At 43.3% G+C, this 15,688-nt stretch overlaps 1 protein-coding gene across 1 annotated transcript in view; it reads right to left on the minus strand.

Annotated features, from left to right (window-relative positions):
• Positions 1–15,112, minus strand: part of TIMMDC1 (translocase of inner mitochondrial membrane domain containing 1) — an 18,155-nt gene extending 3,043 nt beyond the window's left edge. Inside the window, exons 1-6 of the mRNA XM_042460180.1 lie at positions 14,960–15,112; positions 11,019–11,184; positions 10,092–10,180; positions 4,571–4,638; positions 3,420–3,498; positions 1,103–1,213 (exon numbers count right to left, since the gene is read on the minus strand). Of these exons, the coding sequence (XP_042316114.1) occupies positions 1,103–1,213; positions 3,420–3,498; positions 4,571–4,638; positions 10,092–10,180; positions 11,019–11,184; positions 14,960–15,072 (626 nt within the window). The 5' untranslated portion in view covers positions 15,073–15,112. The remainder of the gene's footprint in view (positions 1–1,102; positions 1,214–3,419; positions 3,499–4,570; positions 4,639–10,091; positions 10,181–11,018; positions 11,185–14,959) is intronic.
• Positions 15,113–15,688: the final 576 nt, after the last annotated feature.

Here is a 15,688-nt window from a genome sequence, read left to right on the forward strand (position 1 = left end):
CCCTCTCTCTATTTCTCTCTCTCATCTATCTATCTATCTATCTATCTATCTATCTATCTATTTCTCTCTATCTCCCTCCCTCCCTCTCATCTCTCTCTCTCTCTCTCTCTCTCTCTCTGTCTATCTATCTATCTAGCTATCTATCTTCCTCTCACTCTCTCTGTCTATCTCCCTCCCTCCCTATCTCCCTCCCGCTCTCTCTCTCTCTCTCTATTTCTCTCTCTCGGCATCTATCTGTCTGTCTATCTATCTATCTATATCTATATCTATATCTATATCTATCTATTTCTCTCTCTCCCCCTCCCCCTCCCCCTCCTCTCTCTCTCTCTCTCATTTTTTTATTTTTATTTACCCCAGGCCTTTGCTGAGGCCTTCAAAGCCTGCCTTGCATGCAGGCAGTGCCCTGGCCTACTATAGGCCAAGTTTAGGGGGCCTAATGCCCACAAACGCTGGCTTCCAAAGGGCTCCAGAGGCCTTTGGAAGCTGGCAGGACAACCAGGTAAGTGCTCTTACCGGCGTACAAGACGCCCCCCCCCAACTTTTGACCCCGTTTTAGAGGGTCAGAAAGTAGTCTTGTATGCCGGAAAATACGGTAATTACAAACACAGCTCCAGAGATGCTTAGGTCTCACAGATCTTGGAATGAGCTCAGAATGTACCTACTGCAGCTTTTCTTCATCTCTTTAACATGCAGCCATGTGTCATTTGGTTGCAGAGAGCCTTGATTCTATTTCCACAGTGGACATTCAGTTGCTTATGGGAAGCCAGGATGCTGGGCATTAATGCAACAGCAACCTCCTAATACTACCTCAGTAACCTATATAAGGTAGGCATACTATTTCTGATTCCAGAGATTAGTAGTCATTGATAGTTTTTCCCCTCAATTAAGCAAATATTCCAGAAAATTCAAAACTGGAAATGCTATTTCAAAACCAACAGAAAATGTAGGGTCCACATCTAGAGAATAGCATCACATCACTAGAGAAAACAAGAATCCTAGAGACAAAGAGATGGAGATTGAGATGTCCTTTTTCTTTGTGTTAAATAAATGCATGATAGCTCAATGCCACACCTAACAAAACAGAACAGCATCAGTTCCTTACCATTCTGCCAGCTTCTGTTCATATAGCTCCTTTTGCTTCCGTTTTTTTCTCTCGAGCAAAGTTTCGCCAGCAAGATTTTGCATTGCCATCAGTAACCCTCCTGCAGGGATACTGTAGGAAGATATCACAGGAAATAAATGCAGCCATGTAGAACACTTAAAAGTATCAGCAGTATGAACAATGAGAGAGTCAGTCACATAACACCTCACTATTCCTTACATCGTATTTCTTTCCCCAATCCACTTCCACTTTAAAAAAAAGTTGCAAAATGGAGCTCACTTCTATAGTAAAATATACACTAACCCAAATATTCACTCCCCCAGTATAACTCATCAGTCAACATACTTCAAAACAATCAAAGTAGTACTAGCAGAACCAAGTGTCCTGATCTGGAAATTGAATCCAAAATGCTTCACCCAGTTATTCTGTTCCCACCATTAAAGAATCTGACTCTTTGTTGACATACTGGCCTCGCTACACCAGGGCTCTTTGGACATGCAAGTCCAATAAAAGTGTGGAAAGAAAATAAGACAGTTCCTTTATTTACACCTCATGAAGTTTGTGTGTTCCCTAGGCTCACTGCCCCTGCATCTAGCATCTGAGTCTTGCTGGATTTAGAAAACTTTGTTTCAAAGGATTCACGTTGTCTTGAGGGAGTGGATTCCTATATAGAAGGTTTCCCTCACTATTTCAAGAGTGGGGTTTTGGAGGGGGTGGTTGGGGGTGAGCAATGGAAGCTGCCAGGCAGGTGACTGGGGAAAAGTAGTAGGCTGTGGGCCAGGGGATAATGCACTGTAAACTAGACATGATTCCTTCCTGAATATAACCACTGATAAACATTTAAGAAGTAACTTGAAAGTAAGTGTAATGTAGTGATTTGAGTGCGGGATGAGGGCTCCAGGAGACAAGGGATTGAATCTTTGCTCAGCCATGAAAACCCACTTGGTAACCTTGGGCCAATCACACACATTCAGCCTAAGGGGAAGGCAAACCTCCTTTGAATATATCTTCCCAAGAAAACCAAGAAAATATAGGGCTTTCAAAAGTTGGATTTGGAGGCACTTAACAATGAACAAAATGGCATCAACAGCATGTCAGCCTGATGAACTGACGGATAACAAAAAGACAATCCAGAGTGAGGTCGAAGGCTTTCATGGTTGGCATCCATAGTTTTTAGTGGGTTTTTTGGGCTATGTGCCCATGTTCTAGAAGAGTTTAGTCCTGGCGTTTCGCCAGCATTGGTGGCTGGCATCTTACTCACTTCCATACCAGAATGCTGGTATGGAAGTGAGTAAGGTATATATATATTTATACTGTGTGACTAGGTTAAGATGAGTGAGTTCTATGTTAGTCTCTGAATTGTTCAGTTGTTGAATGGCAAGGCCTAAGGGTGGAAGGATATGCAAAGAGGATTTGTGTCTGTTTCATTAGAGATTCATTGTCTGCTGGGAAAAACCCTGATCCTGTGTGGTTCTCATTTGCTTTTTGCGGGGTCTTAATTTTGGTGTTTTTCAGGATTGGCAGCCAAACACGAATCAAGGAACATGAGAGACACTGCAGACTGAGGCCCAGTATAGACCGCCAGTTTGTGGCGGCCTGGGGTCAATACTAGGGTTCCAGAACACGTAGCATCCACACATTCCAGAACCCTAGCACGTATGGATGGCGCCATCTTTACGCGGCGCTGTCCATACAGGGCGTGCGTGCATGATGCAAGTGCGGTGCCAGGTCCGCACTTCTGGGTGCCACGACTGCATCACGGATGCATCACAATGCGCCAATGGTGCACTGATGACGGTGTTCGTGCGTGCCAAGAAGAAGCCGGTTTTTCCGGATTCTTTTTGGTCCAGAGGGACGCCATGCGGTTTGGCTGCTGCAGCGTCCCTCCGAAGGAATACTGGGCACATTCAGCCCACCTTTTTGGGGCGGTATGTACCACTCCTGAGTCAAACAGAAAAATCAGCAGTAACAGAATATGTTATAAACTATCCTCAACATAAAATGTTGTTTGAAAACACAGAAATTCTGGACCATGCCAACAACTATCAGGTCAGAATGGCACAGGGAAGCCACTGAAATCCACAAGCACCTGGACAACTTCAACAGGAAAGAAGCAACTCTTAAAGTAAATAAAGTTTGGTTGCAAGTCCTAAAAAAACACCAAAATTAAGACCCAGCAAAATGCAAATGAGAATCACCCAGTGTCAGGCTAACAGACAATGGTTAGGCTGACATCTGAAAACAATCATATATAGTAAAATATGGTGATTCTGCTTCCTGGTGCATTTTTACATGCATGCACTTGTGAGCAACTTACCCCAACAATGCTCCAAAAATGCTTCCACCGACCAAACCTCTCAAGCCCAAGTGCATTCTGAACAAGCCTCCTGTACAAACTGGAAACCAAACAAAACCAACAACAGATCATGCAAGGCAGTTTGCAAGGCTCATATATAGTATGTAGAAATGGCTATTCTCTCATTCCTAATTCTGTTAAATTAGAAGCAGAAGTAAGGCTTGAATACTGGCTGTTTATAAACTGTAAGTGGTTTCAATCAAGTAAAGGAATGGGTCTCATTTGGGGATTCTAAAAAAAGGAAAAATACATTGTTATTCTTCCCAATCTCTTACCAAAGGAAGATTATTTTCCAAAATTCTTACCAAAATTACCAAAGGAAATATTTGGTATCTTTTGAAAAACAAGTGAAAAGAATATGGGGCATACTCCTTCATTTTGTCAGCTATTAGACTTTTTCTACAAGATCTTTTGTGGACATTTGAACAGGACAGTTTTAGGTCAGAAGACTGAAGCAGCATCAAATCAACCAGTCTACACTGAAAACCTGGAGTAGGAATAGACTTTTGAAGCCTGTTTAAATACAACATTTCATGCCTGCATCCACAAAAATATAAATCATAATCCACTTATGTTTCACATCAAGCATACAAACATTTTCTCTCAAGATGAAAGTCATTAGCAAGAAAAATTTGACAATTAAGGCACAACAGAGAAAATATTATCTTTTTTGCTAGTTTACTAGTGCTCTATTACTTTATAAGGTTGACAGTGCAGTCTATGTATTTCTATATAACAGTAAATTCCAGTGAACAAAGTGGGGCTTTATGGACAAGTAAATTGAACTGAGACTGCATTATTAATCCTTTAATTTCATAATCCTTATTTTTTTTAAAAAATCACCCAAGAAACACTAAGGAGTGCACAATGTTAACACTGTGATCATAAGCACAGATTGGGAGGTGAGCTTCTGAAATGAGCAGGACAGTAACAAGAATTCCAAATATATATTTTAAATAACGATGAATGTTACTACATAATACATCTTCAGAGCTGGGTAGTGAAATGCGGCAATGAAGGAAGCATCTGGACTTACGAATCTATTACTTAATCAATGCATCACTAAGAGAGAGGGAGAGAAAATGAGAGAAAACTAAAAAGTAGAGCCTCACCTCCTGCAATGGCAAAGTGGCTGAGGGCATTTTTATCACGGTATGCACTGAGTCCAGTACTCACTGTGCTGCAGGGGAGGAAGAAAACAAGAAGTAAGAAAACTGGTAAATTTGGGGAGTGCCACCAGATCCAAATTTTTGAAGACGAACTGCTGGCCTGTTAAGTCCTGACTATGGCGGGTTACAGACCGCCATGAAAGTACACGCAGAGCGCGTACTAGAGTTAGGGAGGTGCGGTGCTTCCGCACCTCCCTAATCTTAATACGCGCTGTGCGCGTAAAAAATGACAGCGGCCGTTTCAGACGGCCGCCGTCATGAGTTTCTCCCCCTCCCCGCCGCCGCGGGGTGTCCTGAGGCTTAAAGCCCCAAGGACACCCCTTTTCAGGCTGCGGGGAAGCAGCGTTTTGCCGCTTCCCCGCAGCCTGAAAAGCGGCGGATCAGGGCCTCAGCGGCTGCCGTTCTAGCCACTGAGGCCCCGATACACCAGGGAAAGGGACGGGTACAGCCCGCCCCAAATAGGCGGTCTGTAACCCGCCTATAAACCTATAATCTTCCCACATGACAAGAATATTCAGAACCATTTCACATGCAATGTTTCCACATGACAATATTCACATACAGTATCACATATTTTTTTAAAGATGTACTTTCCAATCCACGTCATATAGCAAAATAAATATATGAACTATACTCTACACGTGTGATGGCCAGCCAAGAGCAGGATGAGGAGGATGAGGAGGCCGTGGCTCCTCAAATGCAAGAGGAGATTGAGACTATACCAGGTCCCAGTCCTGCCCTGCCAGACTCCAGCTCTGATCTCTCAGCCCCAGGGGTTGAGGCTCACTCAGGTCCTAGCTCTGCAAGGTTCCCTCCTGAGGCTCAGCAGCCTAGTGTTGCCCCTGTGGAAGAACCAAGCATGGAGGTCCCTTCCTTTAGGCAAGGAGAGCTGAGAGTTCTTGCATGTGCCGATCCAAGAGGCTTGCAGAGAGGCAATCTGCAGATAAGCCACAGCTGGCACAAGGGAGGGTGTCTCTCATTTAAGCAGCTGGAGAACGCCGACCCCTTTGCCAGAGATTATTGCAGAATCCTTCAATGTGATTGCTGTCAGCACTGGCTCCTTGTTTCCTGAACCCTTGTCTTGAACCTACGACTTTGGAACGAACTGGACTACTGCTATCTTTTGGCTGCCTTGACCTTGGACCGAACTGACTTCCATGACCTCTGGTATCCTGACCTTGGCTTTGTTTGTGGCTTACTCCTCTCAGACTATAGAAAAGTCTGTAGACTGTTTCCCAGCTGCCTAGTTAGCTTTCTTGCTGAGCCATCACTATCAGTGTTTATGTGTGTGCTGGCCGCAGTCCAGGACAACACGTAAGAGAACTTTTTCCTCTGTCTTTGTGGATATCATCCACATGGAGAAATGGTCACAAACAAAGCAGCTTTTAGCGTGGATGATGGTGACTCTATTTACCGTACATAGACTTGAGGCAACTTCAATTATACAAGATAATGATTTTTAATTATGAAGGATTTTTTTCAGTCATAGAATCATAGAGTTGGAAGAGACCACAGGGGCCATTCAGTCCAACCCCCTGCCATGCAGGAAATCACAATCAAAGCATCCCTTACAGATAGTCATCCAGCCTCTGTTTAAAAACCTCCAAAGGAGATGCCACCACTATCAAACAGCTCTTACTGTCAATCTAGCTCCTAATGTTGAGGTCTTTTTTCCTGTAGCTTGCATCCATTGTTCCGTGTTCTAGTCTCTGGAGCAGCATAAAACAAGCTTGCTCCATCTTCAGTGCAACACCCTTCCAATACTTCAACAGGGTTATCAAATCATGTCTTAACCGTTTCTTCTCCAGGCTAAACATACCCAGATCCCTAAGTCTTTCCTCATAAGGCATGGTTTCTAGACCCTTTTTGGTGGCACTCCGCTGGACACGCTTCAACTTGTCATCATCCTTCTTGAACTGTGGTGCCCAGAATTGGGTATTTTAACAGATATTTATTTATCTATTTAAATATTTGAAAGGATGTCATACTGAAGATGGAGCAAGTTTGTTTTCTCCAGCTCCAGAGAATAGGAGCAATGGATGCAAACTACAGGAAAAGTGATTCCACCTCAGCATTAGGAAGAACTTCCTAACAATAAAAGCTGTTTGACAGTGGAATACACTGCCTTGGAGTATGGTGGAGTCTCCTTCTTTTGAGGTTTTTAAACAGAGGCTGGAAGGCCATATGTCGGAGATGTTTTGACTATGATTTCCTGCATGAAAGGGGTTTGGACTGGATGGCCCTTGAGGCCTCTTCCAACTCTATGATTCAATCAATCAATATTTATTTTTCCTTTTAAATAATATCACCTCTTCTGAAGGAAGGGCAACTTCACAAAACGTTAATTTACATATAATATGAATGTAAAGCATGTTTCTAAAACCAAAATTTATTGGGTTAAAAACTCCAATTCCTGTACTTTAAAACACTGGAAGCTACATTTTCATGCATATTTTGGCTACTGCAACCAATTATTGATAAATTCTTTGTGAAAAGTCTTTCCCCATGAGTCTCTGAAATCAGAATCCTGCTGGAGGAATGCTAACAACGTGTAACTGAATGACTCACTGCAGCTTTAAAAATAATTTTGAAAAGATGTTCAACTATATGGATTAGGGACCCTCATTACTCATAGTCCCTCCACTACAAGGAAGAATCTTCTGCCTTATTAACATTTTGCAGTTCTACCACAATGAGATGCTACTTATGTATCTGCATTAATAACTGCTGATTACTAAGTCCCATTTTGTCTCTGGGACAGAGGAACCTTTGTTTGCCTCTCAAACTTATTTTAAACTTCCAGAAGGACTAAATCTGTCTGCCGTTAATATACTATATACTGAGGATTATGTCGATTATGCTATCCACTTACTTTCAAAGACAGTAATTATGAACATAAATATAAATATTTACTATTATGAATATAAATACTCCAACACATAAAAGCCTACTTCTGTATCTTAAACTGACCCTATCTCAAACTCCACAAAACACAGAAGGATAACAGTATAATCTTAAATATATTTCCTCAGATGTCAGTTCCTATTGTGTTCAGTGGCGCTTATTCCTATATTAAGGTGTAATGGATTGTATCCTATCACAGTTTGCATTTAACCACTGAATACAATCCACTGAACGAAATATATTAATAGCTATTGATTAAAGATCCCTTATTACACTTGAAGGAGATTCTGGGTGAATAGTAACAGCTATGTGTGTGATATTTCAGAACTCATAAATTATTAGGTTTCTGTCTATCTCTTGAATATTCCCATTTGCTGATCTGCTATAATTATTATTATTATTATTATTATTATTATTATTATTCCGCTTAATCACTTGGAATCCAAGCAAATTACAACAATAAAACAAGATACAGTTAAAAATTCTAAAAAAAACAAAAACCCCTATCCCTCTCCCCCAGTATAAAAACATTGGCCTTTGCGGCGCCCCCGTCATGTGCTAGGGGTTGGCAGAGGACCTAGTTTCCACGCCGGCCTCACCCCTAGCACGAGACAGGGGCGTAAAAATGGCGGCGCCCTATACACACAGGCGCCACCATTTTTACATGTTGGATGCACAGCGTCTCCACGTCACACCCCGGATATGATGCCGCGAGTGCGCGAGTAGCGCCTCGCGGTGTCCCATCTTGGGCGCAAGAAGAAGCACCATTTTGGGGCTTCTTTTTGCTCCACGAGGGAGCCGCGCAGTTTGGCTGCTGCAGCTCCCTCACGGAGCAGCCAGCAGCGGCGTGAGACCGCCCGTTTTGGGCGGTCTGTAATGCGCCATAGTAATACTAAAAGGAGATTAAACCAGAAGGACATTAAAACAATAGTATAAAATAACAGTTAAAATAAGTAGGAGATTTGTAGGAAGTTTATAGTGGGGGTCCAGATGGGATGGAAATGAGGATGGAGAAAAGTGGAGGGGGTGGGGAGGCAGGTAAATGGAGGTGGTCTAGTTTGGAAAGGCCTGCCAGAAGACAACCATCTTAATAGCCTTCTTAAACGTTTCCAAGGTGGTAATCTGACAGATCTCGTCCAGCAGGTCATTCCAGAGTCTAGGATCAGCTGCTGAAAAGGATTGCTGGGTCACTGCCGAGAGTATAGTCCTCTTTGGTTGAAGCAGATTCTTCCCAGCAGAATGAAGAGTGCAGGAAGGATGATATGCGAGAAGTCAGGACCCAACCCATGTAGGGCTTAAAAGGTTAACACCAACACTTTGTATCTTGCCCGGAAACTAACAGGCAGCCAATGAAGGGATTTTAAAACTGGTGTAATGTGGGCAATTCTACATGTGCCAGTAACCAGTCTGGCTGCCATATTCTGTACCAATTGAAGTTTCCGAACTTGACACAGAGGTAGCCCCATGTAGAGCACCTTACAAAAGTCGAGCCGAGAGGTTACCAGTGCATGTAGTACTGTTTCAAGGTCTTCCCGCTCCAGGAAGGGGCTCTGTTGGCATATCAGCCGAAGCTGAAAGCAAGTGCTCCTGACCATCACATCCACCTGGGCCATCAGATGGAGAGACGAGTCTAGGAGCACCCCCAGACCGCGAACAGAGTCCTTCAGGGGAAGTGTGACCCCGTCCAAAACTGGCTGGCATAACTCCATTCCCTGATTGGGAGTCTCTATTACTAGTACCTCCGTCTTACCTGGATTCAATTTGTGTTTGTTTTCCCACATCCAGACCATTACTGCATTAAGACAGGCATTCAGAGGAGAGATGCCCTCCTTAGTCACTGCAGCAGTCTGAGACATAGAGAAATATAGTTGGGTGTCATCAGCATACTGATAACACCCGCCCCATGTCTCCAGATGATCTCACCTAGTGGCTTCATGTAAATGTTGAAAAGCATTGGGGACAGAATCGTGCTATGTTACAGAAGGAGTATCAACATTCTAAGGGGGGAAAGCACAGTTCTCAAAATATGGATCCCATTCCTGTGAGGGAAAGAAAATGTCTGAGGATATACAGATGCAAGGACCCTGTACCACCAAGGATGTTAAAAGTGGCAGAAGAAGGGGGCTCAAAGACAATCCTGCTTAAAAGTCATTTTGTACCAAAACACACTGCAGAAATAACCCAATTTGACACCTCTTTAACTGTCCTGGTTCAGTGCTAGGGAATTCGGGGAATTGTAGTTTTGTGAGATAGCCTTCTGTGCCAGAGAGGTCTGCTGCCATAACAAACTACAGTTCCTGGGATTCCCTAGCACTGAGCCAGGGCAGTTTCAGCAGTGTCAAACTGAATAATTTTGCAGTGAGTTCTGGACCCTTGTCTTGCAAGTAGCTGTATGTAAACCGCCCTGATCTGAGGAAGGTGCGGTATACAAATATACAAATAAAAACTTATTATTAGCTGCTTATATGAGTGACTGTTCTAGAATTACTGTCTTTCCTTAACATATCTGTGAAATATTCCACTTCAGCTATGTTCTACAGTAAACAACAGGCATACTTACTTAAATATTGCCACAAAGGCAGCAACTCTCCAGCTCCAACGCCAGCCGTAACGGATAAAGCCCCTGATTGCAGCACGATGAGCAGATTGCTGTGGAGAAAATGAGGAAGTATAATTTGTTGGGCTGCAACACAGACTTTTATGATGTTCACAGTGACATTCTATATGCTCCAAACATTAATCAGAAAATCAGACATATTAATAAGATGTTGTGTATCAGGGATGAAAATCATGCAGGCCTTCAGATGTGGTAAAACCCCAGCTCCCAAAGATCCTAGGCAGCATAGCTAATAATGAGGGAGATGTAATTCAACATCTTCTGGAGGGCTGCACAATTCTCACTCCTGTGTTACATAGTTAAATAATTTACATAGGCATAGAAAACAGCCACCTTGAACAGGCCCAGAACCTACCTTTTCATACATTTGTATGCTTTGCAGAAGTAACTGTTTGTACACTCCGAGTTTTTACTGACAGAGTGGATTAGACTCTTAGAAAGAGAACAATTAAGTGTTATCAGGACTAAATACCAGTTCAAACATGCATGCACATAACCTGTTCTTTCATTAACTGAAAGGGGGGAGGGTTGGGGTATGGGATGGTTTATAATTGTTAAATTTTATTCTTATGATATTTTATTGTTATCCTTCTGTTGTAATCTGCCTTGATTCCTTTGGGAAAAGGCAGAATATAAATACATTGTTGTTGTTGTTGTTATGCTGAGTATGCAAACTCATACTTCCAGTAAAAAAAAAAATTATCTGAAACAACATGAAAGCACTGTCTGTGAAGCTTGATCTGGCATGGTTCTTTTTCACATGAAAGCTATATAGCAAACTGACTCTAATAAAAACAAAAAAGGCAGGGGGGAACAGTCTACAAAATAAGATCCAATGCGTGCTCTACCGTGAGAGATATTGGTCCATACCACAGCATCCAGGCGATTATGGTAGATTTCTCCTTCACTCTGTTCAATATACCGTTTCTTGGCATAAATAAAACCAGGTATACCTCCATAGATCAAACCAACAATACCTCCTGAAAAACTTGCTTTCACTATATTAACAGTTTCTTCAGGGTATCGATTAAGTTCACTGCAAAAGAAAATGCTAAATTAAAATTCAATCTGTCCAGCATGAAGGCATTTCTTACAGCATTAAATGGAGTGACATTCTGAGTAGTGGATAAGCATAAAGATTACGTTCTTAAAATGTTGAGTAAGAAAATGATTTTCAGTGACCGGATGGTAAATCTGAGCAATTTTGCTTATGGAAAGTGTACCAATCAATTATACCAAAAAACTTGAGTATCAGTTCCCTTATCTGGCCGAGACTTCCTGAAGTTCATGAAAATGAGACCGGAAACTCGCTATTTTTTTTTAAACTGTGGTTGAACACTGCATCTTCAACAATCACATTCATTACATCATGGGTGGCCCTGCAGACAATATGACGAATAGTCAGCTTTCCTGCCAACACTGAAAGTGTGGAGGTGGTAGGACCCCTTCAGCAACTGTCTGAGAATCTCTCTTCCCCCCCCCCCATTCAAAGACAAGAAAGAAGTCTTGGGATTGTTGGAGAGTTGTGTGACCAACAAACCCAAACTGGCAGGCAGGCAGAGGACACATTTGTTACTGCAACCTAAAGTTCATACAATCATAGAATATTAGTTGGAAGAGACCGCAAGGGCCATTCAGTCCAACCCCCTGCCATGCAGGAACTCTCAATCAAAGCATCCCTGACAGATGGCCATCCAGCCTCTGTTTGAGGACCTCCAAGGAAGGAGACTCCACTACACTCTGAGGGAGTGTTCCACTGTCAAACAGCCCTTACTGTCAGGAAGTTCTTCCTAATGTTGAGGTGGAATCTCTTTTCCTGCAGCTTGCATCCATTGCTCCAGGTCCTAGTGTCTGGGGCAGCAGAAAACAAGCTTGCTCCCTCCTCAATATGACATCCCTTCAAGTACAGTATTTAAACAGGGCTATCATTATCACCTCTTAACCGTCTCTTCTCCAGGCTAAACATCCCCAGCTCCCTAAGTCGTTCCTCACAGGACATGGTTTCCAGACCCTTCACCATTTTAGTCACCCTCCTTTGGACACACTCGTTTCTCAACATCCTTTTGAAATTGTGGTGCCCAGAACCGAACACAATATTCCAGGTGGGGCCTGACCAGAGCAGAATAGAGTGGCACTATTACTTCCCTTGTTCTAGACACTATACTTCTATTGATGCAGCCTAAAATCGCACTGGCCTTTTTAGCTGCCGCATCACACTTTTGACTCATGTTCAACTTGTGGTCTACTTGGACTCCCAGATCCCTTTCACATGTAGTCTCCTTAAGCCAGGTGTCCCCCATCCTATATCTCTGCATTTCATTTTTCCACCCTAAATGCAGTACCTTACAATTCTCCATGTTGTAATTACTTTTGTTAGCTTTGGCCCAGCTTTCTAATCTATGAAAGGTCATTTTGAATTTTGATCCTGTCCTCTGAGGTATTAGCTACTCTTCCTAGTTTGGTGTCATCTGCAAACTTGATAAGTATGACCCCAATTCTGTCATCCAAGTCGTTGATAAAGATGTTGAATAGCAATGGGTCCAGGACAGAACCCTGTGGGACCCCACTGGTCACTTCTCTCCAGGATGAAGAGGAGCCATTGCTGAGTACCCTTTGGGTTCGGCCAGTCAACCAATTACAAATCCATGTAACAGTTACTTTGTCCAGCCCACATTTCACTAGCTTGTTTGCAAGAATGTCATGTGCCTTTGGGCAGAGGTGCCTGCCCAATAGGGGTGCTTTAAATGGCTGCTACCTGAGGAAGCTCCATGTTCTTCTAAGGGGGTGTAAACAGTTTTGAGGTAGAGACCAGTAATTACAGTCCAATACACACTGCAGAAAAAATCCAGTTTGAGACTGCTTTAACTGCCCTGGATCAATGCTAGTGAATCCTGGAATTTGTAGTTTATTGTGGCACCAGAACTCTGACAGAGGTTAGTCTCACAAAACTACAGTTCCCAGAACCCACGAACATTAAGCCAAGGCAGTTAAACTGATCTCAAATGGGCTTATTTCTGCAATGCATTTTGGACCTATCATGACGCAGTGGTTTGAGCATTAAGAGTACAAGCCTGGTAACCAGGTTTCAAATCCACATTCAGCCAGGGAAACCCACTCAGTGACCTTGGTCAAGTCACAATCTCTCAACCTTAGAGGAAGGCAAAGGCAAAGCCTTTCTGAACAAATTTTGCCAAAAAAAGTGTGTAATGGGTTCTCCTTAGGGTCACCGTAAGTCAGAAACAACTTGAAAGTATACAACAATAACCACAATTGCTACCCCAAATGGCTAACCTCTGGTATTATGTCTCAGATCAGAAAAACTAAAGTTAAACTCAGCTATGGCATATTGAATTAAAACCATGGTTTATGAAACTGGACTTCTTTCAGTGAACTAAAATTAAATAAGTACTATTTAAGATTTGATTAACAGATGCCTCTCATCACAATACACTGCATGAATAATCCAGTTTGAAACCACTGTAACTGTCCTGACTCAGTGCTAATTCTAGGACATTTAGCCTTCTCTGTCAGAGAGCTCTGGTGCCACAATAAACTACATCTTCCATAATTCCCTAGCACTGAGCCAGGGCAGTTAAAAGTCTCAAAACTGGATTATTTCTAGTGTGTTTTGGACCTATACTTGAAAAGAAAAAGTCAGCGTATGCGCTCCAGACTCTGTCACGTAATGCTAAATGTAAAAGTTATATGTTAAGTTTGAATGGTGTCCCGTCAATCATCCATCCACCCATTTGATTTATATCTTGCCTTTCTTCCCTACGCAGGATCCAAAGCAGCCTACAGCGTTTTTAAAAGTTGCAACCAATAGCAACTCTTTATTTCAGAATAAACTCTAGGAGTCTTGAAGCTAAAGTAGGAGCCTCTCATTTCAGGACCTCACCTCAGATCCATATCTTATCACCTCTATACATACTTTTGAAATCTAGTTGGCCCTCCACTTTGTGGCTTTGACTTCTGTGGGTTGAACTATCTGCGGTTTTGAGTAATACGTTCTCTCTAGGAAACTCTAGGTCCTCCGATGCAACTCTGCCAGAAGCTGGCCATAGAGCTGTCCTGGAGGGCCTAGAGATCCCTAGAGAAAACCCTTCTCTGGGCATCTGTAGCTCCTCCAGCATGATCTTATGGTCAATTTAGGGCAGATGTTGACCACAGAGTTGCAATGGAGGATCTAGAGATTCCTAAAGAGGTGTTCTCTCTGGTCAAAAGAACAGTGGGGTTTTATGTGCCGCTTTCCCACATTCACAATCCCAGGGAATCTGGTGGCGCCACTTTATTGTTCACTCTCTATTTTAAGATTCACGGGAAAGGGACAGCATTCTTATTTAGGGTTGTCTGCCTTGTTTTATTGGACGTTAAGATGTACTAATATGTATTATATTTAATTGTGTTTTGCAAAATGTATGCCAAAGGCAGGTTTGTTTTATCTATTTTAATTGATAGTATGTACAGCGCTATAATAGCAATAATAAAGGGAACTCCTTTTGCCCCTTCTGCAGCTGCTCCCCTGAACAGTGTGCATCTACACAGAAAAACTAATGGAGTCTGACACCACTTTAGCTCCCTTGGCTCCATCCGACAGAATACTGGGACTTGTAGTTCTGTGAGCACGGGGACCACGGGTCCTCCTTTTCCAGGACATGTCCTGGGAGGGATTCCAAGACGTCCTCCATTCTGAGCAGCAGGACCAAGGACCTGTAGTTCCCCCCAAGGTCCTCAGCCCTGAGCGCCTCTCTAGGCCTGGGTCTCTCTCTCTCTCTCTCTCTCTCTCTCTCTCTCTCTCTCCCCGGACTCACTCGCGGCGGAAGAGCTCGCTCAGTCGCCCCCAGCCCGAGTCCGGGGGCTCCGGCCTTTCCGCCAGCCAAGGCCCCAGCGCTGGAGAAGCAGCCGAGAGCGGCCCCGGCTCCATGGCCACGGAGGGAAGGCACCAATTAGCCACTTCCGGTCCCCTTCTCCCGGGCCGGAAGTGTATCCACTAAGCCAGCGTCGCCCTGTCGGCGCGGAGGACGCATTGCAACACCTGGCCCATTTTGTCGCATAGTGCTGCTAGTCCACTTGAACAGCTCTGGCTGCCTCCTGTTGCATTCTGGGATTTGCAGTTTAAGGGAGGGGCGTTGAGAATTCTCAGCCAGAGAGCTCTTAGGCCTCGCTGGACTACAAACCCCGAAGTGCAACAGGAGGAATAGTGGAATAGCAGCCCTATAAGAGTGTAGCGCGGTTTCATTCTTAGGAAGATGAGTGTCTGGGCCATCATACCAAGTGGCACCCTAAAGCGGTAGCTCCTGGTGTCACTTCCCCATTGACTTCTTCCCATTTCACACCATACAGAACCCTTAGTATAGCATCATGTAGCTGCATCAAGCATTTTGATTAATCATTTGGCATACGTTTCTCAAGTTTGGTCTGAATCAATACAAAATATGAAAGTATGGGAAGTGTTCTTCTGGAATAAGAGTTTGTCAGGGAATGAACTATTAAGGGAAGGTAAATTCAAGTTGTTGTTATTAATGTACATTCGTTGTCTT

The sequence above is a fragment of the Sceloporus undulatus genome, chromosome 3 (assembly GCF_019175285.1).
Source record: "Sceloporus undulatus isolate JIND9_A2432 ecotype Alabama chromosome 3, SceUnd_v1.1, whole genome shotgun sequence".
NCBI classification, from domain to species: domain Eukaryota; kingdom Metazoa; phylum Chordata; class Lepidosauria; order Squamata; family Phrynosomatidae; genus Sceloporus; species Sceloporus undulatus.